Source organism: Hypanus sabinus, chromosome 25, assembly GCF_030144855.1.
Source record: "Hypanus sabinus isolate sHypSab1 chromosome 25, sHypSab1.hap1, whole genome shotgun sequence".
In the NCBI taxonomy this organism is placed as follows: Eukaryota; Metazoa; Chordata; class Chondrichthyes; order Myliobatiformes; family Dasyatidae; genus Hypanus; species Hypanus sabinus.
The window spans coordinates 49,911,280-49,938,795 of NC_082730.1; the positions used below are offsets into that span (position 1 = coordinate 49,911,280).

At 43.2% G+C, this 27,516-nt stretch overlaps 2 protein-coding genes across 2 annotated transcripts in view; one reads left to right on the top strand and one right to left on the bottom strand.

The window, feature by feature from the left end:
• LOC132381225 (signal peptide, CUB and EGF-like domain-containing protein 3) overlaps nucleotides 1–27,516 on the top strand; it is a 339,989-nt gene that overhangs the window by 284,577 nt on the left and 27,896 nt on the right. Inside the window, exons 10-14 of the mRNA XM_059950570.1 lie at nucleotides 19,504–19,629; nucleotides 21,769–21,885; nucleotides 24,386–24,478; nucleotides 25,315–25,428; nucleotides 26,055–26,219. Of these exons, the coding sequence (XP_059806553.1) occupies nucleotides 19,504–19,629; nucleotides 21,769–21,885; nucleotides 24,386–24,478; nucleotides 25,315–25,428; nucleotides 26,055–26,219 (615 nt within the window). The remainder of the gene's footprint in view (nucleotides 1–19,503; nucleotides 19,630–21,768; nucleotides 21,886–24,385; nucleotides 24,479–25,314; nucleotides 25,429–26,054; nucleotides 26,220–27,516) is intronic.
• Nucleotides 87–2,880, bottom strand: LOC132381305 (uncharacterized). Its single transcript, XM_059950684.1, has 2 exons — nucleotides 2,843–2,880; nucleotides 87–2,564 (listed from the first exon to the last, which is right to left on the bottom strand). Exon 2 carries the CDS (start codon nucleotides 2,395–2,397, stop codon nucleotides 787–789), a length of 1,611 nt encoding a protein of 536 aa, XP_059806667.1. The 5' UTR covers nucleotides 2,398–2,564; nucleotides 2,843–2,880; the 3' UTR covers nucleotides 87–786.

Consider the following 27,516-nt stretch of genomic DNA (forward strand, 5'->3'; position numbering starts at 1 on the left):
GTCTAAACATTTCCCTACACCTGGGTAGAGGTTTTCTTTGAGAATCAACAGTTAGTGTAACATTCTCCTTCGGGTGTAACGAAACGCCGAATTTAACGTCCGGATAAACCACAGCCAATGCAAACCAGATCGCAGTAAGATTAACCATTTACTGTTCACTCTTCACATTAACATATGGTGAAAACTGTTGATAAAACAATACAAGATTGATACAGTATTTGTTCCTTACTTAATATCACATTTCAAGTGTAAATACTTGCAAAGGTGACTATAACTACATTACACTAAGGTGCAGTATACAGGGAGAGTTTACCTGCTCCATTGACTACTTTAAATACACTTCCATGCAAACTATCCGCGACTCTTTAACTAACGAAAGCATAAACATTATCTACCGTCGTTACCTCTAACAGGATCAGCATTAACATCTTAGTTCAATATATCGATTATCTATTAACTTACAGCGTTGCTCTCACTGTGATTTCTCATGCCTGCAAAACTGCTTGTGCTCAGGTGAGCCTCGTGGAAAGCCCCCACCCTCGCGCTAATTTCAAACCGGTGTTTTCCCACAAGACGCGGCGAAACCGGATGTGACGTCATCGCATGCCGATATATTTTACATGCAATGAATACACTTTAAACACTTCTAATTCTAACTAGAAAATACTATTGAATGAATTACTAAGCGAAAATATTATAAACTAAATAACTGTCGTAAAGACAGCACACTCCCCGCTTGACCTTCGTAAGGTCACAATGAGCAGAGTACAAAACTTAGTCTCTTAATCAGTCATTGGGTAGAAGTAGAATAACTTCTGTAACTGGCCCTTGGTAAATTTTCACATCGCCTTGGTCGGTAGTCTTCAATTCGATCTTCCTGACATGTCCATCCTCGCTAGGGAATGTAGCAGTGATTCTGGCCATTGGCCAGCTGTTGCGGGTGATCTGCTTGTCCCTGAGCAGGACTAGGTCTCCGACTTGAAGATTCCTGCGGGGTTCTGTCCACTTTTGTCTCTGTTGCAACAAAGGTAGATATTTTTGTCTCCAGCGAGGCCAGAACTGATTTGCCAGAGCCTGGACTTGTCTCCATTGCTTTGTGTACAAATCCTTGTCTGAGAAGTCTCCTGGTGGAGGAGGTGCTCCTGCCTTCTGCGTAAGGAGCGTTGATGGCGAAAGTATAAAGGGGTTTTCTGGGTCAGAAGACACAGGTAGGAATGATTGTGCGTTTATAATGGCTGTGACCTCTGCCATTAGGGTGCACAGTACCTCGTGGGCCAATCGGGTGCGTTGCTGCATCTCAGGTTTCCTTTTCCGGGTTTTCCGTAAGGACGTGAACCGTTTGACTGCCTGCTTTTTGTTATCTGGTGAGCGCTGGCGTGGTTCTCTGATAGGCAATGGGGCAACCCCATTATTTGCTTCATCTCTGAAGACCTTGGTGTCTTTGGGTTTTAAAGAAATGGTATCTTGAGCTGATTGTGCAAGTTTGTTTCCGTGCTCGGTTTGAACGAAAACTGACTGACCTAGCGTCTCGTCGGTTACTTTACGCTTGGTAATGTCTTGTTGTGCTTCTTTAGGGTACACCTCAGTGAGGCAGATCTCGGAACAAGAACGGCTTGACTGAGTTTGACCGCAAACTTCTGTACAGTTCGAGCTGACAATTGTTGTCCTGGAGTGAACCTCTCCCTCCCCGCCGTCCTGTTGTGGGGATGAAGGAGCGTTGTCGGTTCTTTCATTCTTGACTTCATCACGGAGCCGTGAGGGTAAATTTCCTTCCTCGTATGGATGTGATGCAATCGTGACTCTCTGAGGTTCCTCGTAGCTGGGGAAGTTATCGAATACGTATGGAGAGGGGAGACGAGCCTGCCTGTCTATTTGATATTGTACATAGTCGCTTGTGCGTTCCAGTCTGGTCCTTTCTAAAGTAGATCTTACTTCGGTCAGATCACGCGACCCTTCAGCTTGTTCTATGTACTTTGCTTCCACCCTGGCAGCTTCTCCTTCTCCTTCTAGCTGCAGCACATGCAACTCTGTCGATATTTTTGCCATTTCCAACTGGGTTTCGGCTTCTCTGGCGGCCTCTTCTCTTTGTCTGGCAGCCTCTTCTCTTTGTCTGGCGGCCCTTTCGGCTTCTTTGGTGGCCAGTTTCATTTTCAAAACTGCCTCTTGTTTGGCGTAATGCAGTCGCACCTTGGCGGCTTCTGCCTTGGCTCTTGCCTGTGCGGACTTACTTGATGTCGTTCTACTGCCCTTGTCGCTGGGCGCCATCGACTTGATCCCGGATCGAGCTGACATTGCAGCACTTGGAACACCTGATAACGCCTGGGTGGGCTTACTTGATGTCGGTTTACTGCCCCTGTCGCTGGGCGGCGTCGACTTGATGCTGGATTGAGCTGACATTGCAGCACTTGAAACACCTGATAATGTCGCTTTTTCACTGTAACGTTCTCCTTCGGGTGTAACGAAACGCCGAATTTAACGTCCGGATAAACCACAGCCAATGCAAACCAGATCGCAGTAAGATTAACCATTTACTGTTCACTCTTCACATTAACATATGGTGAAAACTGTTGATAAAACAATACAAGATTGATACAGTATTTGTTCCTTACTTAATATCACATTTCAAGTGTAAATACTTGCAAAGGTGACTATAACTACATTATACTAAGGTGCAGTATACAGGGAGAGTTTACCTGCTCCATTGACTACTTTAAATACACTTCCATGCAAACTATCCGCGACTCTTTAACTAACGAAAGCATAAACATTATCTACCGTCGTTACCTCTAACAGGATCAGCATTAACATCTTAGTTCAATATATCGATTATCTATTAACTTACAGCGTTGCTCTCACTGTGATTTCTCATGCCTGCAAAACTGCTTGTGCTCAGGTGAGCCTCGTGGTAAGCCCCCACCCTCGCGCTAATTTCAAACCGGTGTTTTCCCACAAGACGCGGCGAAACCGGATGTGACGTCATCGCATGCCGATATATTTTACATGCAATGAATATACTTTAAACACTTCTAATTCTAACTAGAAAATACTATTGAATGAATTACTAAGCGAAAATATTATAAACTAAATAACTGTCGTAAAGACAGCACAGTTAGTATTACAGATACTGTTGCCACACCTTCAAACTGAACGTTGCGCAGAAGCTACAAGAAACATATTATAATTCCATCGACCTGAATCTATAAATAATTCTATGTCATTACAGTTTTAGTCAGTTATAATGATCAGAATGAGTTGCTGTAAAAATGGATGATAGACTGTATAATTACAGCTTTAAATTCCTTAATAAGTGATGAAGGACAGTGAATAGAGAAGTACATGAGATAATTTTTTTAAACAGAATGTATTTATTCTGTACCAAAATACACTCAGTGGCCACTTTATTAGGTAGAGGAGTGGAACCTGGTGTGGTTTCTATTGCCTTACCCCATCCACTTCAAAGTTCGATGTGTTGTGTGTTCAGAGATGCTCTTCTGCACACCATTGTTGTAACACATGGTTATTTGAGTTACTGTCACCTTTCCGTCAGCTTGAATCAGTCTGGCCATTCTTCTCTGACCTCTCTCATTACAAGGCATTTTTGTCTGCAGAACTGCCACTTACTGGATTTTTCTTCTCGTTTTCCACACCATTCTCTGAAAAACTCTAGAGACTAATGTTAGTGAAAACCCCAGGATCTCAGCGGTTTCTGAGATACTCACCAACAAGCATTCCACGATCAAAGTCACTTAGATCATGCCTCTTCCCCAGTCTGATGTTTGGTCTGGATAATGACTGAATCTCTTGACCATGTCTGCATGCTGCTACCTGTTTGGCTGATTATATGACTGCATTATCGAGCAGGTGTACTTAATAAAGTGACCACTATCAGGCACAATATTCCCACTGTATGGGCAATTTATGCATAACTTCAGTCCAGATTGCTTCATATGTGAGAATTTGGCTTCATATACATCTGAGAAATTGTATTTCAATGATGGGACTGTTTGAAAAAGATTGGGATGACTATGATGTGGGAGGCAGAAAAGGAAAGGGCCTTTGAAAGTACATATGTTCAGGAACACCTCTACAACCAATATATTTCCAGGAATAAAATCCTGCTGGACTTGATGCTGTGGAACGAGGTGAGCCCAGTAGAACAGATGTTTACAGGGAAATGTGTAGGGAGTACTAATCATAATAGCAAAATGTTTAGTATAGCTAAGGAGAAAAAAAAAGACAGCTAGAAAAGGGTCAACTTTAATGAGATGAGACTAGATCTGGCCTAGATAAATTGGAAACCAGAGATTTTGTCCTTGGAACACAGGAGGTCGATGGAGTGTTTAAGAGTTACACTTAAAATTATTAAGTGCTGGAAGAGAATGAAAGAGCTGTAAGTGATATAGTAATACATTGTTATGCATTCAATAGCTAGAATCTATTGGGCGACATGGCAGCATAGCGCCCCGGGTTAAATTCCTGCTGCTCTCTGTAAGGAGTTTGCACATTTTCCGCATGACCACATGGGTTTCCTCCGGGTGCTCTGGTGTCCTCCCACTTTCCGAAGATGTGCGGGTTAGTAGGTTAATCGGTCACGTGTGTAATCGGGCAGCGCAGGCTCATTGGGCAGAATGGCCTGTTACTTACTGTGCTGTGTCTTGAAATGAAAATAAAACATTGAATGATCAGGGCACTTCCTGATGGATTCAGACATGTCATTAACAGGGGAACTGGACAAGTGCTTGGAAGAAAAAAATGAACAAGGCTATGGGACAGGATGGGCGAGCGGGACCAGCTCTACTGAACTCGCATAGAGAAAAGGGAGATTTTATAGTTTGAGTGACTCCTCTTCTGTAACCTCGCTGTGATCTCAAAGTGATGCATTTCATTTCCTTAAGGCAGTCTTTGAGTGAATGAGAGTAATTCATTCCAACACCAAATTAAACAGAGAATCAGGATAACTGTCTTGTTTTGAGATTAGCAATCAGCAACTGGTGGAGTGCAACAATGATTGGTACTGGCACCTCAACTGTTTGCAATCAATATTAATGACCTGGATGAGTGCAGCAAGTGCGCTGTATGAAAAACAAATAAAAGGGTCAGCAAGTTATGAAAAAGAAAGCAGAGCCTGCAAAGGGATATGGTTATGTTTAATGAGTGGGCAAAAGTTGCAGATTGAATATAATATAGGAAAATGTAAAATCATCCACTTTTCAGAGAGTGAGAACAATGAATAGATAGGAGGCAGCAGAAAACGGGAAATGATTATAAAGAGAAAGGTGACTTTTGAAAGCAGCAAAGCATGGAGAACTGACTGAGGACAAACGGTCATGGGGTGAACAGAAAAAGAGGTTCAAAGGCTCTCTTAGGATATTCCTGAAGAGCTTCAATGTTGACACAATACGCTGGATTGTCCTATTTAGAGTTCCCACGTGAAACGCAATGCTTGCTCATGCAAAGATCCAGAGCAAAGGGGAGAAGAAAGAATCTGAAGCAGCAAGAACAATTGATGCCACATCATCCCTGCACTTCAGTCAACTGTGTAAAAGGAACCTTTGAGCCCGGATTGGTCTAACAGCCGTCCCCATACACGTCACAACACTATAGACTAGATGTCACGGTCTCACTTGAGAAGGAACGATGAATATCAAGAACTGAATATTCACTGTCCTTTCTTTCCGATGAATGATTTCATCAGTATCAGTCTTTGGGTGGTGTGCACACAAGTGCTAGACCACAGAACGAGTATCACAGAAGGAATGTATACAGCTTTGCTAGATCATCAGAATGTTTGCACCCACATAAACAAATAAGAAGAGTGGAATTAGAAAGATCAAAGCTTGAGATCGGTTTGATAATTTAGTCATCCATGCGGCAAATTACATTCTTCTTCAAGAATTCTTCTTCAGAATCACATTCTTCTCAGACAGAGATGGATCTTTACGAGAAAGAAAAGCAGGCAAAAATAATACAATAGATTTTAAAACATTTGGTAATAGTAATGCACATGGTTCCACTGTGAGGTGATTAAAAAGCAATTCATTGCAGATGATATGAGTTATTCAAGAGTTGTCTGGTACAACACAGACAATACAACCATCCAACTGATTATCCTTCAAACAGATTCTGAATAAGATATAAAAAAATTAACAACTGTGGTAAAGAAGCTTACTTTAAATAAACATCTCCTTCTGGCTGATTGAAAAGATGGCTTCATCTTTATGATTATCTGCTCACCAGAGTTCTTTGTCTTGCAAAATTTAATGGTGGTTGGCAGACTAACATTACCAGCACCTATTGAGTTGGAATGTAGAGCAAAGAGAGAGGAAATATACCACTAACCCCCCCCCCCCACAAATAAACTCAAATAGTACCAAAAAAGTCAAAAAATCTAATGCTTTTCAGGAAGTCAAATATATGCTATATAAACATTGTGACATTAACAAACTTTCCATGTTAAACTCTGTCTGTCCCAAAGATCTCAATTTAGCAATTAGATGTTTCCTTTGCACCTCATAGGAAATGCATTCAAACTCACTGTTTCCTCACAAGTCCACTCCCTATGTCCAATGCCCGTGTCATGCCTTACATCTGAAGAAGGAATTATTCAACCTAGTATGTCCAATACTTAAACATGCAAGTACTGTATAACATCTTCCTTCCTTTTATACCCATCTCCCAGTTGTGTTCCCACCACCGTCTGAATTTTATATAAATGCCATCCTTTCTTTATCCCAACTTTTTTGCCATCGTAATTGAATAGACTCTTTAATTATAGCTTTCAGCTCCTTTTTATGCAAAGGCACAACTACATTAACATCCTTAATTTTAAGTGATTACTTGGCTAGAATGTCTGCCGCCTCAGACCCTTCAGCCCCAGCATGGGCAGGATCTCAGGCTGAACATTGAGTTCCTCCAGCAAAATGATATTTCCTCTGAGGCCTGGATGAAGAAGGTTCTACATGTCTCTTCCTTGGTCAGACATGTTCTCCTTTATTAACCCACGTCTGATCAGACAGATTACAATATCATGGATAAGAAGGGTTTATAGGACTATATAGAGGAGAATATAGCATGGGTGAACTGGGGCGAAGGACTGGCTTCCATGCTGTGTGACTCTGTGAATCTATGAACATGGAACCAATGCACTGTTTTGTAGGATTTCTTCGGGCTGTTTACTTTGAGGATGAAATTGACCTGGATGTCGGGTTCTCTTGAGACTTCTGTCTGCAACCTCTGAGAAGCAGCTGCAGGCACTCACCTCACCGCGGAAGTCAGGGTCAGTGTGGCTCAGGCTGCTTCCTGGCCACTTCTTCGACATGTGGCATATGCATTGCAGAAATCAAACAAAATCTGGAGCAATAAACAAATTGCTGGATCGAGCAGCATCTGTGGGGGGAAGGTTCCAGGTCAAGATACTGAACCAAGATACTCTGCTGGGTGAGAAGCTGACAGTGATGCAGGTGGATGCCTCCCTGGTGTCATGGATTATTGATTACCTGACTGGCAGACCACAGTACGTGCGCTTGCAACACTGTGTGTCAGACAGAGTGGTCAACAGCACTGGGGCTCCACAGGGGACTGTCCTGTCTCCCTTTCTCTTCACCATCTACACCTTGGACTTCAACTACAACACACAGTCTTGCCATCTTCAGAAGTTTTCTGATGACTCTGCCATAGTTGGATGCATCAGCATGGGAGATGAGGCTGAGTACAGGGCTACGGTGGGAAACTTTGTCACATGATGTGAGCAGAATCATCTGCAGCTTAATGTGAAAAAGACTAAGGAGCTGGTGGTGGACCTGAGGAGGGCTAAGGCACCGGTGACCCATGTTTTCATCCAAGGGGTCAGTTTGGACATGGTGGAGGATTACAAATACCTGGGGATACGAATTGACAATAAACTGGACTGGTCAAAGAACACTGAGGCTGTCTACAAGAAGGGTCAGAGCCGTCTCTATTTCCTGAGGAGACTGAGGTCCTTTTACATCTGCTGGACGATGCTGACGATGTTCTACGAGGCTGTGGTGGCCAGTGCTATCATGTTTGCTGTTGTGTGCTGGGGCAGCAGGCTGAGGGTAGCAGACACCAACAGAATCAACAAACTGATTCGTAAGGCCAATGATGTTGTGAGGGTGGAACTGGACTCTCTGACGGTCCAGAGACTCATTCCACCGAGATGTAACACTGAGTGTCATAGGAAGTCATTCCTGCCTGTGACCATCAAACTTTACAACTCCTCCCTCCGAGTGTCAGACACCCTGAGCCAATAGGCTGGACTTATTTCCGCCTGGCATGATTAACTTATTATTATTTAATTATTTATGGTTTTATATTGCTATATTTCTTCACTATTCTTGGTTGGTGTGGCTGTAACAAAACCCAATTTCCCTCGGGATCAATATAGTATGTCTGTCTGAATCTCTGTCAAGGCTACATCTTCAAAAAATTCTCTACCAACAAAATGGAGAAGCTTCAATTTTAATAAAAGCTTCTTATGGATTCTCACCTGCAAAAGCTTTTGACTGGCATGGTGAAGCTTTTGAACGTACTAACATTCATAGAGAGTATTCTGCCTTCACAGATATCTTCCTTCCACCAACCATTTTGCATCAGAAGTCTACCTCCTGTTCTTGGAAAGCACCGCGTTTCCTTTCTTCTTCCTGCAGGCCTCTGCCATTCTTCACAGTGATTACCAGCTGCAACACTCCCCGTCAGCCGATCGGCTACTGGCGATGCTGTGGTACGATGCCTCAGTGTTTGTTTACTACGATCAATGTCGTAAGGGTTTTACAAGCCTGGGAAATTATTGGACTTTTGATGCCTTTTGTTCTTGAAGCAGAATATAATTAAACAAGGGAGCCTGCACGGACAAACTACATTATTATTTTAAACAGCTTTTTGAAACAGTTTTATGTATATTGATAATCCCTTGTTAATGCTGTGACACAGATGAATTTCAACAAAAACCTCCACAAATATGTCATGTATTACAGCAAGACTGCCACTCTGAAAATTCCGCATGGCTTTAACCACTGGCTCTACGCTCCTCCAGGCATCCCAGACCATAGCATTGCAAGGTTCGGTCCTTATTGCTTTCCCACCAGCAGCCTATTCCTAGGAGATCCTATTTCTCTGGAATTCAGCTTTTTGATCCAAACTTTTGTCAGTCAGCAATGCGTGACAGCATTGCTGTCAGAGAAGACTGACTGGGCTGTACTTAGCCAATTGGATTTGTCCCTAAACATTTTAGTCCTCCCTTGACAAAATGTTGATTAAGCAACTAAATAAATAATTCTTGGTTAAATAAGTAATTCAATTCTGCATTGTACCATTTTGCCCTTAGAAATGTACTTGGTCTTTAATTTGCTGGGCGAATTTTGAAACGCTTTTTAATAAAACGCTATTGTTGCAGATTATGAAGATTACTACCAAGAAAAGTGGGCATAGGGTGCAGAGGGGTTCATCAGAATGTTACCTTGGATGAAGCAATCCAGGCCTGTTTTCTCCAGAGCAAGTTTAGCGTGGACATGATTGAAGTATATAAAATCACGAGAGGTACAGATAATAAGAACTCTTTCCCTATATTGGAGTGGATAAACTAGCGGATATAGTATTGGAAAATATTTAGATGGCATCTGAGGGGCCCTTTAACATCCAGAGAGTGATGAGTTCTTTCACTTGGTTGGTGTGGACATGTTGGGCCAAATGAGTGAAAAAACACAGTAAAGTTGTGAGACCATGTAGGGGGTGGTAGGAATAGGAAATTATCGTAAATTCTGGTGTATAAGCCGAGAATTTGGCCCCAAATTTTGGTCCTAAAATTAGGGGGGGGGTCGGCTTATACAGAGGGTGCCAACTTTGGAAAAACGAATTCACGGAAGACGGGTCGTATTTATCTCTCCTTTCGGTTAGTCCTGACGAAGGGTCTCGGCCTGAAACGTCCACAGCGCTTCTCCCTATAGATGCTGCCTGACCTGCTGCGTTCCACCAGCATTTTGTGTGAGGTTGTATTTATTGGCTGTTTTTGAATCAAATTCGTTCCACTGTCGTCACATGAATTCTTTGAATGGTTTGTTTAAACTCACATCTGGTGGCTGGAGCACGGACGTCAAACCACCGGGGATGACTGCAATGTCCGTATTTTCAGCTTTCAGTGTTGCTTTTGTCTCACCTGACAAGTGTGCTTTGAACATGTCCCAGACAGGTAGCGACTTTTCTTTCCCGAAACCTTCGGGACGTCGACGCCACACCTCTTTAATCCACTTCAAGCAACTGGCTTCGTCCATCCAGCAGTGTTCTTGAACGTAAACAACACCCCGCGGGAATTCTCTGAGCAACCTTTGTTTTTTGTCTCAACAGAAGATCACGTCTATTCATAGATAGAGTGCACCAACTTTGCGCAGCTTTGAAATTTTTGCTGACCTCACGGTGTTTTTTGGCCTATTTTAACGCTTGAACACGAATCATTTCTCTGGTAACAATGTATCCTGATGATCGCTGGTGACTCACCCACTCTAAAACTTTTTCTTCCAGTTCTGGTCACTGGAATGTTTTCCCGTGATTTGCACATTTTGTCTTTGGTATTTCCCTCAGTGTGTCCTCTGCCTTTCTCCATTCTCTCATTTGTTTCTCGTTTACACTAAACTTCTTATCAGCTGCAGAATTATTCGTTCCTTTAGCAAAATCAACAACCTTCAGCCTGCAGCCAACACCATATCGCATTCGTTTTAATCTTTTGTACATGGTGGTCGCAAACTCAATACTGAGCATACGTACTGATCCCGCCACCCCTGTTGTTTTAATGAGATTACGATGGGCGCTAAATGGTTTTGCGGGGGTTACAATTCTGAGGATTCTTTACCATTGGAGACCTAATCCAAAATTTCTCTCCCTGATTTATTTATTAAGAATTCACCTATAACACTCTACAATTTGTAGGCCTGTTTTCTTAGCAGGTACTGGTTCACAAAATTTCCCAGTTCCGGATCCGGCAAAGCTGAGTACTGGCATGTGAGATCTTGTGATCTTTTCTGGTTAAATCAAAAACCTCTACAAAAGGGGTTAGCTTATACAAAAGTAGCATGAAAAAGTCACTTTTTTAACCTTGAAAATGGGGGGTTGGCTTATACTCCGGAATATAGGGTATTACACAAAGGGCAATTAATGCCACATAATTGTCAATGTTCAATTTTAGTTGGTTCATTTTTAATAATCAAAACAATGGAAGAAATTAGTAAAGGGGTTTCTGTGGACAGATTACAGAAATGGTGAACCAGGCTTGAGGAACTAAATAGTCTCCTTGTGTTTTCGTACTTCCCAATATTGTCGTGGGAGGGAATCTCAAAGTTTTCAGAGGCAAGTCTGTTCATAATAACTGCCATTGCCTTCTTAATTGACACTTGATAATTAAAACACATAAAATGATGCTTGTTATGAACTAATGTCAGATCTTACTGCTGCTGTGAGTTAAAAGGATATATCAGTAACCGTAATGATTTAGTAGGAAAGACAGAAGACTGTGAGCTGTTGAGTTATCCATCATAAGTTTTTAACAATTTCCCGTTGGTCTGGAGAACCCATCATAGCTTTAAATGAATTGGAGTTAAATAATAAAGCCAGTCACATGCCTACACCTGATTCTGATTCTGATCCTTAACCTTGCTGCAAACTGCTGGGGCCAAGTGTTTCGTGTTTACAGTGGCTGGACGTTAGATTAAAGTTAATGTGCCAGTATGTAACTTACTTGCAAACCAACTCTGTTGACTGCATCCTTTTACATGGCAGCGAGCATGGGGCGTGCAGCCAGGTTGGAAATTGTCACGTTGCTCTGATTCGGTGTGGTTACGTATGTCAGACAGGTGTGACCTTTCAAGTGGAGTGATGATCTCTGCAAACTTCATCCGGCATTATTCATTAAAGTGTGACTGATGGGAAATCCTGGTAAGGTGGTTGTTCATTGGATGAGGTATCAAAATGGAAAGCATTTGTTTTCACTGCTTCAGCCTATTAAATCGTTAAAGCCCACAAGCTGCCAACACTAGAGCCAACAAATTATACAGTCATAAAGATAGCTGATGTGCACTTACCATGGTTTGAGAGGATGTCTCCATTTATCATGTTCGCCCTTTCCTTTGTTCCTGGCTAGCAACCTTTGCTCTGTAGAGCTTCACTGGAGTAAATATTTGATGTTTATCATTATGGATCTGCCACTGGAGACATTCCTGCTTATAGTAAAGCCAGTGAACAGTCTGCATCAAGCCAGCAAGCATCCTATAGGAGTGATCCAAAATGCAGACACTTTAGTGTTGCAATATCTTTATTTAATTTGCCCTGTCCCTTGGTGTGCGTACTGAAGGTGCTCCCACAATTGTTTCAACAAGGCATTTCAGGATTTTGAAGCAGCTGCTCGATCCTGACTTTTGGTGCCATTTGTGTGAAGATTGTACATGATTCCTTGTGGGTTTACCCTAGGTGTTCTAGTCTCCTCCCATACCCAAAGACAAGGTGATGAAGTTGTCCCAGGTGAGTGCCAGCATCTGGAGGAAGGTTGATGGAGGATATTTTTTAGGATAATTTTTTATTATTAAACAAAATATACTTTATTCCAAAATAAAATTATATACAATAACCATTCAAAGACTTTCAATTCTTTACATTTTCAAAATTCTAATGTTTTGTCACCCATGTGGCACTTCGTTCTTTCATATTTACATTCAGGGGGTATACTCCCAACCCCCCACCCCTCAACTCCCACGGGAGAAGGACCCTAGACTGTGGTCCTTCCCCACCGGGCCCTCGCGGTGGCTGCACCCAGTTTGAGTGCGTCCCTCAGCACGTACTCCTGCAGCCAAGAATGTGCCAGTCGGCAGCATTCCCCCACGGACATCTCCGTGTGCTGGTAGACCATCAAGTTTCGGGTCGACCAAAGAGCGTCTTTCACCGAGATGATGATCTGCCAGCAGCACCGGATGTTGGTCTCGGTGTGCATCCCCGGGAACAGCCCGTAGATCAGAGAGTCCTCTGTTACGCAGCTACTGAGGATGAACCTCGACACTGCTCCTTCCATCTCCCTCCACACCTTCTCCGCGAAACCACAGTGTGCAAAGAGGTTGGTCACTGACTCTTCCTCTCTGCAGTCCTCCCGTGGGCAGAGGGGTGTGGAGACGACATTCCAGGCGTACAGGAGGGATCGGACTGGGAGGGCCCCTCTCACCACCAGCCAGGCGAGGTCTTGGTGCCTGTTGGTGAGGTCTGGTGATGGGGCATTTTGCCAGATGAACTGGACGGTCTGGAACCACCCCACTGTGTCCATCACATCCTTCCCCTGCAGTGCCTGCAGGACCTTACGTGCTGACCACTGCCTGATGGCCCTGTGGTCAAAGGCGTTGACCTGAAAGAACTTCTCTACGAAGGACAGGTATGGCGGCAATGACCAGCTGACAGGGGTGTTGCGTGGGAAAGGGGCCAGACCCATCCTTCATAGCCAGGGTGACAGGTAGAACCTGGGCACGTAGTGGTACTTGGTGCCCACGTACCTGGGATCCACACACAACCTGATGCAGCCACACACGAAGCTGATCATCAGGGTGAGGGTGACATTGGGGACGTTCTTGCCTCCATTGTCATGACGGCCCATTCTCGATCCCCAGACGAATCTGAAGATGGCTCAGGTGATTTCCAAGCTGCAGGAGTGGGGGACTGGCCACACCTGCGCCAAGTACAACAGACCTGAGAGCACCTCACACCTGATGACCCGGTTCTTGCCCGCTATCGATAGGAAGCACCCTCCCCACAGCCCCAGTTTCTGTTTCACCTTGGCAGTCCACTCCTGCCAGTTCCTGTTGCATGCCTCGGCCCCTCCGAACCAGATCCCCAAAACCTTTAGATGATCAGGCCTGACTGGATCGGTCGGGCCAGTTGCTGAAGAGCATGGCTTCACTCTACGTGCAGTTGACCCTGGCCCCCGACGTCTGCTCGAACTGTTCGCAGATGCTGATCAGCCTGTGAACCGACCTCGGATCAGAGCAGAAGATGGTGACATCGTCCATGTACAGGGAGGTTTTGACTTGTGTCCCTCCGCTGCCTGGCAGCGTCACCCCTCTTATGCCCTCATCCTTCCTGATGGCTTTGGCAAAGGGTTCCATGCAGCACACGAACAAGACAGGGGAGAGAGGGCAGCCCTGCCTGACTCCAGACCTGATGGGGAAGCTGTCTGTTTCGCACCCATTGACCTGGACTGCGCTACAGATGTCCGTGTAGAGCAGTTTGATCCAATTCCGGATTCCCTCCTGAAATCCCATTTTGGAGAGTACATCCGCCATATATGTGTACGATATCCTGTCGAAGGCTTTCTCCCGGTCCAAGCTGACCACCCCCCTGTCCTGCACGTAGGCGATGGTGTCCCTCAGCAGCGCGAGGCTGTCTGAGATTTTCCTGCCCGGTACAGCACAGGTTTGGTCTGGGTGGATCACCTGCTCCAATGCAGACTTGACCCTGTTGGCGATAACCTTGGACAGGATCTTGTAGTCCACATTCAGGAGTGAGATGGGCCTCCAATGTCTAATGTCCTCCCTCTCCCCCTTCTGCTTGTGGATGAGGGTGATGATGCCCTTCCTCATGGATTCTGACATGCTGCCCGCCTGCAGCGTAGCGTTGTACACTTCCAGCAGGTCGGGGCCCATCCGGTTCCACAGAGCCGAATACAACCCAACCGGTGAGCCGTCGCTTCCGGGAGTCCTACCCGACTCAAAGGAACGGACGGAGTCTGTCAGCTCGTCCAGGGTCAGCGGCTGCTCCAGACTCTCCCGCAGGATAGACGACAGGAAGTTGCGGGAGGCTGTGGAGTCTGTGGCCCTCCACCTTGCAGTTCTTGTAGACTATTGCTCTGCACTGGGCTGCGACATGCCCCGCCTTGCCGCAGTTGTGGCACACCCTGGGCTGCCCGGCGTAGACCATGTAGCCTCGGTTCCCTCTGATGGCGAAGACCGAGGGCGGGTGGACGACGCAGCCGTTGGAGTCGACTCTCAGCTTCACCTTCACCTGCCGTTTGCTTGTCCAGCACCCCAGGCTGTCCTTCACGTCCAGACAAACTCCTACGCTCTCCACGTACCGAGCGAGGAATGTAAGGACGTCCGCCACCGGGTTGAACATGTGCACGGTGGCAGTCCGATCCTGCTGGGCGGCAGCAAGAGGGGCTGTGCCTGCAGCAGGGACTGCGGCGCCTCTCTCCCCTTCTGGAACAGCTGGAGCAGCTTCTGCCACCCTGCGGGTCATCGGAAGGTGACGTCGAAGAACCCAGCAAAGTCCTGGACGCAGTAGATGTCATCGATCGTGAAATCGCAACAGTCCATCAGGACCTTCTGGATGAAGGTCACTCTCGTAAATCCATTGCCCTCGCTCTGGCGTCGCACTGTCAGCCGGACAGTGTTCTTGATGCCCAGGCCTCGGGCCGATGCGCTGTTCTCTACAGCCATCCTCTTCACCACTGACTGTCGTTGTTGTCGCTGGAAAAGGGTGTTAGATTGGGAGCCAATCAGCATTAGGATCCACCCCTGCGTCAGCGCTTGTCGCATATCCTAAGGGAACTCCACTTGATCTTAGCCAAAAGGCCGAGAAGCGGTTTTTTTTTAGGATAATGTTTCATTTGCCCAAGATCTGCTTTCATCTTTTTTAGCTTTGGTTACAATTCTATATTTCTTCACCTTTATTCCCATGTTACATAATAAATTTAGGATGAGTCTTGATATCATCCCAAGATTATCTGTTGCAAGGTGGCACTGCACCTGATGTCAATGAACAGCCTGTCAAGAAGGAACCAAGATTTTACAAAAAGCATTGCACCAGAAATGAGCCAAAATGAATGCAAATAGCTTAATCAGAGTGGAGTAAGAGGCAGGAGCCCCCAGGTGATCTCAGGCACTTCAGGAGGTACGCAATGAAAACAACAGAGCATCGAAGTTGTAAAACATCCCAAGGCTCTTCATGACAACAGTTATTGAACAAAACTTGAGGAAAGCGTAAACTGAGAGATAAATGCAGACTAAAAACATCTCGCAGATCAGGAAAAAAGTGATGAACTGTTGTATTCTTTTCCTCCTCCCCCACCACCGTGCTAACCCAAACCCATCAGACACTGAATTCTATCTCATTGTGCTGCAGGCTGAGAGACTTTCCCTTGTCATGTAACTGAGATTTATAATCACAGAACTGCCCTTTGCCAGTGGCCTTGAGTTTGAACTGTTATTAGCAGCTTCTAAAATTCAATTAGAGTTGACATGGGATGGTATTAAAGAAATGTTATGTGCATTTTATTTGCTTTTTTTATTTTTTTATTTTTTTCCCTGTAGCTACTTTTTTTTCTTTCATGAATACTTCATGCTTTGCAACTTTGATTTTCCTTTTCCCGTGTGTTCCGTTGAATACATTTTAAAACATCTACATCACTAAATATTTATGAACTATTATTTTATATTTTTGATTTTTCATTCTTTCCTGTCCATTTTCCTCAGCATTGAAATAGCAACATTTTTGAAGCTGTTGCTATGGATATGTACCTCAAGAACCCATCCTACAATACCCTCTTCTTTTGCCTCAAAATAGTTGTCACATTTGTAATTTTACAATCTTCTGGCACTCTCCCTGACTCTAGAGATTCCTCAAAGTTCACTACTAATGCTTCCACATTTTCTTCAGAACTGTGTGATGTAATCCATCTGGTCCAGGTGACTTATCCATCTTAGTAGCTGCTATATTTATCTCTGCCCCTGACTCTCCTCAATTTTCAGTATCATACTGGTACTCCTTCCCTAATGTCATGAAATGTTCCACAGGAAACCACCAGGGTGCGCTGTCTGGTCGGTCAGAAGAGTCACTATTGTTCACACACTAATGTACAGTCGGCCCTCCTTATCCACGGATTCAACCAACCACGGATCGGGAAAACACGGAAGTTCTCTCTCTAGCACTCGTTATTTGAGCATGTACAGGCTATTTTTTCTTGTCATTATTCCCTAAACAATACAGTACATAGTATAGCATTTACATTGTATTAGGTATTATAAGTAATCTAGAAATGACTTAAAAGTACAGGCAGTCCCCGGCTTATGAACGAGTTCCGTTCCTGAGTTTGTCTTTAAGTCGGATTTGGAGTCGGAACAGGTACATCCGCTATTATTTAGCGTCAGTTAGTTAAACGTTTTTCTTAGTATATAGTACATATTTTACCTTTCTATGCATATAAAACACTTAAGAAACATACGTATTTCAATAATTAAACCTCTGTGTTGCTTAGTAATAATTGTAGCTTTCATCAGGGCAGGGCCTTTCACATGCTCCATTAAAATTGTTCCAATCATTGACCGACTGTAGCCTAACGCTTTTCCAATGACCGATGGCGTTTCACCTCTTTCCGATCGCTTTATTACTTCCACCTTATTTTCAATCGTGATCGTGATTATTTTCGTGAATAGAAACACTGCGGATTCAGAGGTGCACCGTCAGGTCCTAATGTCCACCGCACTGAGACAGGTTAAATAAAGTTCGGGGTTCTGCTGGTTCCTAAAGACCACAGCACTGAGACAGGTTAAATAAGGGACTTGAGCATCTGTGATTTTTGGTATCCGTGGGGTGGGGGGGGGGTGGTCTTGGAACCAATCCCCCTGGATAAGGAGGGCCAACTGTATTTAAAACACTGGTATGCTTTCCCTATTGGCCACTGTACTTCTGTCAAATGTTTATCTTGTTAGTACATTTCATTTGATATAAGAAAGAGATGCATTCTCATAAAATGTTTAGTTAAGCAAAATAATTGAGTGAAGTGCATTCTCAAAGTCAAAGTCAAGTTTACGGTGAAAAAGTTGCTTTCAGCAGCATCACAGGCGTCAGCTTTCAGAAAAAAATACATAAATTGAACATAAATTATACACAGTTTTTAATGAGAAAGAACACAATTGGAACAAAAACAAACTAAGTCCATTGTAGTGCGAAGTGAAAAAGTGGTCATAGTGATGTTAGACTTAGGTAGTGGTTAGAGTTGTGCAAGTTGGTTCAAGAAGCGGTTAGCGTGATGTTATTACAGTACAGGGCATTCCGTAAGGAGTCTCTGTACATCCTCTCCTGGAATGCCTGGTTTTCCCAGGCCCTCCAGTTTCCTTCCACAGTCCAATGGCGTACTGTCTTTGGTCTTTGCAAGTTGTCCCGCGATTGGGTTAGGGTTAATTGGGGTAGTGGGGTTGCTGGGGTTAGGGTTAGGGTTAATTGGGGTAGTGGGGTTGCTGGGGTTAGGGTTAGGGTTAATTGGGGTAGTGGGGTTGCTGGGGTTAGGGTTAGGGTTAATTGGGGTAGTGGGGTTGCTGTGGTTAGGGTTAGGGTTAGGGTTAATTGGGGTAGTGGGGTTGCTGGGGTGGTGTGGCTCAAAGGTTTGCATTGCTAAATGATTAAATGAACTGAATGGTGGAAGGGAAGAAGCAGTTTTTGAACCTGGTTGTGCTGGACATCAGGCTTCTCTGCCTGAAGGTAATGGTGAAGAAAACATGGCTCAGATGGTGGGGATCTTTCCTTCTTGAGGCAGTGTCTCATGGAGATACTACCAATGGTGGGATGGATGTCCCTGTGATATACTGGGCTGAGTCCACAACTCTAGCAGCTTCTTATGTTTGTGAGCATTCGAATTACCGTACCTGACCACGATGCAACCAGTTAGAATGTTGCATAATGTATTCCTGTGGACAAAGAGTAATGTGTTATTTGTAAATCAACAACGCTTGCCCCATAGAGTCAATGGCATTATGGTAAGAATTCCATGTTGAATGTTTATAATATCTGCATGATGGAAGACATTAAAGGTCCAATAACTTGTACAGCGTTTTGCAAAATCACCTTTGGTTTATAAGAGGAAAAGAAGGAGAAAGTGTGTGCAACTTTTCCATCAGATCTCACATTCGAATACTCATGCTCATTGTGGTTTGGTGTTTGCTCATGTGCACAGTGTTCTTTTAAAAATAAATGCTTCATCCCTTGTGCATGTTTTGAAGATTACTTGTGTGTGTCATTTAATAAAACACAGCTTAAGAAACAAAAGGAATCCTTGTATTGGTAAGGCCTGCATCCTGTAGCAGTTTACAAGCAATGAAATTATACTTTGCGGTTTAATGTTTTGATTTTTACCATGAAATAATGCAATAATACATCTAAGAAATCTAACATTAAGTATAGATAACTCAGTTGCCAAAATCCTTCCGCACAATTGTTCTTTGAGGGTTACAAATGGAATAATAATGATAATGGTGTAACTGAGAGGTAGTCATTCACAAATGTGCATCACCATAGACTAGGTGCTGAAAGAATTTCTCATTGCCCACTGTAATAGCGATGTTGTGATCGCAGAGATCTGGGATCAGAAATCCGACAAACTCCGGACAAAAATGCAAGCAAAATAGTTGTCTTTGAACAAGTTTCCTTTAACAGAAGCCAATTCACTTATACTCTTATCTGTGTCTCTTCAAGATATCGATGAATGCAGCATGAACCACGGTGGCTGCAAGCATGGCTGTGTTAATACTCCAGGAAGCTATCAATGCTCCTGTCCAAGTGACAGCTACAGTCTTCACTGGAACAAGAAAGACTGTGTGGGTATGTGGCAAACGCTGACCTCTGGCGCCCTCTACTGACGGTAATGCGAGTAGCAGTTCTGTGGCATTCCATCAAGGCACTTCTCAGAATTGTTATTAGATCCACAGGGGTGGACCAAAGAATTAGACAAAGTTGTATTGTTGAAGCAGCACCTTAATAAAGGTGTAGATGTTGAAGGAACTTCGAATACTGCTAACGTGGATCAGATTTACTCCTTGCAGAATTGCTTATCCAAAATGTTCCAATTGCTCGTACAAAGGGGATCGTTGTATAAAATGAGAAGCAGTAATCTGAACTTTCTTTATGTTAACTAAAGGAACCACTTCCTTCTGTGACTACAATATGGAAATATTAGTTAGTAAGATTATTAGCTCTGTTTTGTTCCACCAAAGGTATAGTAAGAAACAAAATTAAAGCAATAGATGTAAAGAATTGCAAGAATCTAATAGTTTTGATTGTGTGGCTGGATCAAACTGTGCAAATGATCTACAAATGTCATTTATGGAATTAATGTTTCAAGAAAGCACTTATGCATGAAGGGTGCACGGGTGGTTCTTGTGACTGCATGCACGAGGTGCCCAGTAACCTGCTGCTCAGTGAGGAGCGAGGACTGCTGGACAGTCAGTTGGTGGACGGGGAGGTATTGAGGTTCAGTACCAGAGCAGCATGGTGGAAAGATGACAGTAGCTCTCAAAGAAAGAAAGACGTGATGTGTTTTGGTGAAGGCCCAGCCTGGTTTAGCACTGTAAAGATCAGGTGATTCTGGGAGTGGCTAGCCATGGTTACCCCCAGGGGCGATTGATCTAATTTCTGCATAGGAACATTGGATGGGGAATGACAGTTTGATGGGCATCTGATGTGGAAATCCTGTCAGGAGCACATGCACAACTTACACTTGGAAGAAGCCGGTTGACTTCTCAGGGTGACCTGCATGTGTTCATAATGGCATTTCACTCTACATAAATGTACTTCAGGAAGCATAAATCACATCATCCATCTGGCTGTCAGTTTAAATTGTACTTAAATGTAACTAAATTTTCTATAGGGTAATGTTGAGCATCACTATACAATTGGATATCTCCACCCACTGAATAATGTGCAGCTGCATTTCCCTCTAAAACATTGCTTTCCGATTGGAAGAGTTCCACTGTATGTTTCCACTTATAATTATTAATTTCATATGTGTTATTGTTAAAATGTTACTGTTTATACTACCAAAGGAATATTGCTGTCAATCAGTGACAATTATAAAGAAGTACCCTTGGGGAAAGAGACGCCAGTACATTAGGGTTAGTATAATGCTACATCATTTAATCCACAAGTTAAATATACAAGGTCAGGATCTGTTTTCTGTCAACATTTTTTTTCTGTGCAATTTCAATCCAAGGTTATTTAAGATCTACATCTCATCATACAATGTCTTACTTATGTCATCACATCCCTTCCCTTGTGAAATTTGGAGTAGGATTTAGTGCCAAAACTACTTTCAGGCTGTGCTGTAAATAGTATAACATTTATACAGACACTACATCCTGGCTTGAAACCCAGTCATCGATGACACTCTCCTCTCAGCATTCAATGTCAATAGAAGGTTTTGACCCTCTTCATCAAGCTCCTCCCTGCAGCGTTTATATGTGAGGTCAGAATATATGTCTCAGGAAACATAAACCACTTCAACCAAGTGTTCAACCATGTGGCTGTCCAAATTAAAGTCATCAACATGGTAAATCAGAACCACTTGATGTGAAGAATCATACATTCTGCATCCCTTGGTAAAACTTAGATTGCACTTAACTCTGAAAGATATTAGTTTAATCAGAATTTGGGAAGTGGATTGCAGTAGATTAATTTACTCTCATTCTGAAAGTTCCAACGAGCAAGAGCTGTTGACCCTTTAGTTACCTCGGAGATTGGAACCAGCTGTTCACACTACATTTAGAATCATTAGAGTTTTAATCTAACTCACTCAGCAGGAGATTGATAATATCAGATCCAGTTTCACACCCTTACCTGATCTTACTTTCTGTTGACTTTAATCTTCTGTAAGATCTTGTCAGAATTAACCTCTAAAATTTCCTTTAATAATTTCCTCCTAGTTTTTTTTTGTGGTGTTTGAAAATCATTCCTTCCAATTTTCAGAGGCAGTAAAGTGCCTGCTGGAATCCAACCCACCTCAAGCTCAACTTTCCTGTGTCAAGAGTGGGAAGAGAGAGACCTGCTCCCTCAGCTGTGCATCCAAGGCTCACTTTCAAGCGGGTAAGCATGACGCAGAGGCAAAAGCAGCACAACTGCTCACAATCCTGTTTGGCAGCCCGGTAACGCTGAACAACACTGAGGGACATTTGGAGATTTTTCAAGTTTGCTAATCCTCCAGGATTTTACTGGAGTCTTCAGTAATTAATTAATTGCCTAAAGAATACCAATGCAAGAAAACCAGAAATATAAAGCATATAAGCTTTAATAACATACTTCAAATTTTTCTCTAAACTTGTTTATTAATATGAAAAACAGTTTGACTAATGGTTAAGAACCATCCAAATGAATATGTTTCAAGACTACAAACTTTCCAACTAATGAAGGAAACTGAGTATAGATAGGTATGTTGGGAGACTAGTGGTAGAAATCTGGAGATAGATAGGTTATGTTATGGTACCAGACATAAAATCAGAAAAAGTTGGCAAACCTACAGGAAAAGATGTTTTATGATTACTTATGATAAAGTTTAATTTTTAACAAGGTCATTTGGAAGTAAATAACCTTTTGTTCTCCTTCTACCTGAGGTATGGAAAATTTGTCAATAAAAAGCTGTTTCAGTATCAAATTTTGAACCTTTTTGTGTGTTAAATATAAAACCTGGGAGTGTAATTTGGCCATTTGGCCCACCATGGCTGGTGTATTATCCCTCTAAACCCCATTATCCTGCCTTCTGCTGTAACCTTTGACACCCTTACTAATTCAGAACCTATCAACCTCTGCTTTAAGTATACTCAATGACTTGGATTCTACAGGTGTCTGTGAAAATAAATTCCACAGATTCACCACCCTCTGGCTAAAGAAATTCCTCCTTACCTCTGTTCTAAGGGGACAAACTTCTATTCTGAGGCAATACCTTCTGGTTCTAGGCTCCCCACTATTGGAAACGTCCTGTCCACATCCACTTTGTTAGGCCTTTCAATTTTGGAGACATCCCCCCCCCACCCCACTTCTAAACTCCAACAAGTACAGGTCCAGAACCATCAAAGCTCCTCATAACCATGTCATACCTGGGATCATTCTCATAAATCTCCTCTGAACCCTCTCCAATACCAGCGTTTATCATGTTGTAAAACGAGCAGGATATTCACTTAATCAAAAGTAAAAGCTGCAGATGTTGTAAGTGCAAAATGAAAACAGAAAATACTGGAAATACTTAGCAGGTCAAGCAGTGTCTGTGATTTACTCTCCCCACAGATGCTGCCTGGTCTTCTGAGCATTTTCTGTCTTTTGCATAGATGAACATATAAGCAACACCCCAAACCCAGAGCAAGATGCCATTCGATGCACACTGAGATCAAACCCAGAGCAAGATGCCATTCGATGCACACTGAGATCAAACCCAGAGCAAGATGCCATTCGATGCACACTGAGATCAAACCCAGAGCAAGATGCCATTCGATGCACAATGAGATCATGATGCATTACATGTACCAGGGAAGGTTCCCTTTATGTGTTAATGATCATTTAAAACAGCAGAAATCACTCTGTCTAACGTGGAAGTAATTGAGCAGAATATTTCTACTCTTTTGGTAAGAAATAGTGAATATGGGAGGTCTTGCAGCTGCAGTTACAACGTTTCTAACAGAAATCAACTAAGAAAACCTTTGCCTTTACCCAGCCTTCTGGAGCATGTTCGATTGCAGAAAGAATGGGCTAATGGTGGAATTCAATCTTCCAAAATCCTGCCAGCAGCTACTCTCATATGGACTTTTCACCTCAGATCATTGGCTAATGCCCACCTAAGCCCATTTGTTGACCAGTCCTATAGTGGATCCATAGATCTCGGCATCCCATTCCTGTCTATTTCCCTCAGTCCCGTTGGATGGCCTCCACTATCCTCAGTCTCAACAGTGTAGTCTTGTTCCAACAGTTCAGTTCTACAAGTCCTCCATGGGCCCTCAGACCTCCTCGCCACCCTACAGCAGCCCAACCTCCTCTGACCGACTCCTCTAACCCCCTGCCAATCTCCTACCTGAACTCTCACCCACACCCATTACCTCAAGCTTCTCTCTACCATAATCTCACAGCTCCTCCCCCCTTCTCCAATGACTCATGACCTAACTCTTTCTCTCCTTTCTAATGGCTTTGTACTCGGTAGATTTTCACAGCAACAGGCTCTTGCACCATCCATGCTTTCTCTAGCAACACTCTTTAACATACCTTTGCCCATCTTTAATTTCTAGCCCATATTGTTTCACTTATGACTACAGTATATAGTACATGGCAAACATTTGGTTAAACTACATAATCATAGCAATATGAACTTGGGTATTAAAATTATTTAAAATGCAGATGCAGGAAGTTTATTACCCCCCCCCACTGCTGAGCAGGAAGAAAATCTGTCTCATTTTATTTGTGTAGAGCAATTTATTAGCGGAGGATGTCAGCATCAAAGAAGGGTATGCTATGTCTCAATGTGAAGCTTCATGATTTCGGAGTTCCAGTCAGTGATTTGTTATCAATGAAATGTGTTCAGTATTTCTTTCTTCCTTCACGCCAGGTTCCGATAACAGCTACACGGTGAGCTGCGGAGCTCCAACACGCAGAGCCGGCGCTCATCAGCGACAAAATACCAGCAACATAGGCTGTGTGGGTAAGCCCCTGAAATAAATTCTACATAGCTGAAATATCATGTTGTCTTAAAACATTTTGTTCAGACCTGTGGGATTCAACTTGTGTCCTGTTCCAACTGCTGAGGTACAACACTCACAGACACCCCCTCCCATATTTTTCAGATAATCCGCTTGGTTACGCAGGGAGCACACTGTCCCAATGTAAATTTGTGCCTCAGGAATATCCCCATTCCCATTCCAATATTTTGATCCATGGTCTCCTCTTTTGCCACGATGAGACCATCTCAGGGTGGAGGAGCAACGCCTCTTATTCTGTCTGGGTAGCCTCCAACCTGATGGCATAAGCATCATTTTTTCATTTTGGGGGAATATAATCCTTCCCCTTTCCTCTTCTTCTATTCCCCACTCTGGCCTCTTACCTCTTCTCCTCACCGGTCCATCACCTCCTTCTGGCGCCCCTCCTTCTTCCCTTTCTGCCATGGTTCACTCTCCTCTCCTATCAGATTCTGTCTTCTCCAGCCCTTAACCGTTTTCACCACCCAGCTTTACCTATCTCCTTCTAGCTAGTCCTTCCCCTCCCCCCACATTATTCTGGTGTCTTCTTGCTTCCTTTCCAGTCCTGAAGAAGGGTTTAGGCCTGAATTGTTGACCATTTATTCACTTCCATGGGTGTTGCCCGACCTGCTGAGTTCCTCCAGCATTTTGAATGTGATGCTAATTCATAAGAGCTCTCCCATGTTCTGCTACTGCTGTACATCATGTCATCTACACATTGAACAGTGAACAAAAGAACTTTCTCTTTTTCTCTGTAATGCTGGTTTAAGATGTTTTTTTGAATACTTTTGTTTCCTTTTAGAGGCTCTAGCTCCCCCAGTCAAACAAAGAGCTTCGTTCAAGATAAAGGATGCCAAGTGTCACCTTCACCCACGCATTAATGGAAAACAGGACAGCGGGCATCCAGTTATCACAGGTAAAACGTTTTGGATACCAGTCTTTGGTTTTTCTTTATTTATTGATAATGGTTTTCCATTTTGTCTCCTTCTAGAGCCTGCAACTCCTGTCTCAGTCAAAATATTCCTTTTACTAATTGCTCTGCTCCCGTATGGTCATCAGGCGGGGTATTGGTCTCCATCTCTCGTGCTGGCTACAGTGCTTGGACTGAATGATGTAACTAATCACTTGAATCGCATTCAGAAGTGCTGATTTTCAGTCCTACTGATGATTGTGCTGCCTTCAGCTAAAACATAGACTGGAGAGGAAAAGGGAGAAATGAGATAAAGAATTCTGAACTTGTGTGTATAAAACCTTTCATTAATTCAATTTTTTCCAAAATATTACCCATTCATAAGTTAGTTTAGAAATGTCGTCAGAGGTTCAGGTAAAGTTCAGGTAAAGCAGTTGCAATTTATACAAAGGTAACACAAACAAAAAAGGGATTATTACTGAATAATTTCCTGAATTGCTATACATTGAGTGATAAAACCTACCCGGGAAAAATTAGGCAGCAGAATTGTCTATTTTTCTGTTGTAGAACAGTTGGCAGTGTCTGGGAAATTTCTCACTTTTTGTTATTTATTTCATTGACATGTTATGAAGGAGGCACATTCCCTTGTACAGACAACTGCCAAGTTACGTTTATAAATCTAAAGTGTGATTCTTCCAAGAAAGCAAAAGGTCGCCGAACCCGTAACCCTCCGGGCAAAGAAGTGACTCGCATTACACTGGACTTTGAAGCAGAAATAAGAAAGGAAGATGTAACAGGTGATTTTTGTTTTGTTGTTGTTTTCTACTTTTTGCAGGTTAAAGTAAAAAGTAGTGAGATTTTCCTGAACCAAACGACAACGAGAAAATATGTGTCCTTCTGCAGTTAACCTCTATTTTGTCTCTGGTTTAAGGAGGAGAATGCAAGCTGGATTCCCAATTCCAGTCTCTTTTGCTAAAATCTCTTTTGCACAGTAAGTGAGGCCAGTTTGGACTCAGCACTTCCGGTCCTTGTGGGAAGGTTTGTTAATGCTGCATGGTGGGGTTGAAGGTACAGTTGTGGGAGGATAGGAACCAGAGGGCCAGAACAGTGGGGATGTTGATAAGACCCCAGACAAAGTCAGGAATAATCAAGAGGTTGAGCATGGTGTGACTAGTGTCCTGAGCTGCCATAAATATCATAAGAAATGTGGATGAGCTCAGGGCATGGATCAACACCTGGCTGATGAAGTTGTAGCCATTAGTGAGACCGGGTTGCAGGAGGGGGAGTACTGCCAGGTCAGTATTTCGGGCTTCCATTGTTTTAGAAGTGACAGAGCAGGGGGGATTAAAGGAAGAGGGTTGGCGTTACTTATCAGGGAAAATATCATGGAGGATTTCCATCAGGACAGACAGGAAAACTCAACTAGTGAGGCATTATGAGTGGAACTGAGAAATAAGAAAGGTATGACCATGTTGATGCGGCTATATCACAGACCATCCAACAGTCTGGACAGATGTAGAGGAACACATGTGGAAAGAGATCAGACTCAAAGTTGTAATAATAGGTGATTTTAACTTTCCACATATTGACTGGGAATCACATATGTAAAAGGGAAAGATGGGATAGAGTTTAGGGAAGTTTCCTTCATTAGTACGTAGAAGCCCCAAAGAGAGAACGTGCAATACTGGATCTGCGATTAGGGAATGAGATGGGGCAGGTGACAGAAGTTTGTGTAGGGAACACTTTGCATCCTAATTTGGGGAAAAGCCAATTTTAATGGAATCAGAAGGACCTGACAAGTGTGGATTGGAACAGGCTGTTCTCCGGCGAAGGTGTACTTGGTAAGTGGGAGGCCTTCAAAAGTGAAACTTCGAGAGTACAGAGTTTGCATGTGCCCATCAGAGTAAAAGAAGGATAACAGTGGTTGAGAACCTTGGTTTTTGAGAGATGTTGAGGTCCTGGTTAAGAGAAAAAATGAATTGCATAGCAGGTATAGGCAAGTAGGAACAAATGTGGTGCTTATGGAATGTCAGAAATGCAAGAGAACATTTAAAAAAGAAATCAGGAGGGCTAAAAGAAGGCATGAATTTGCTC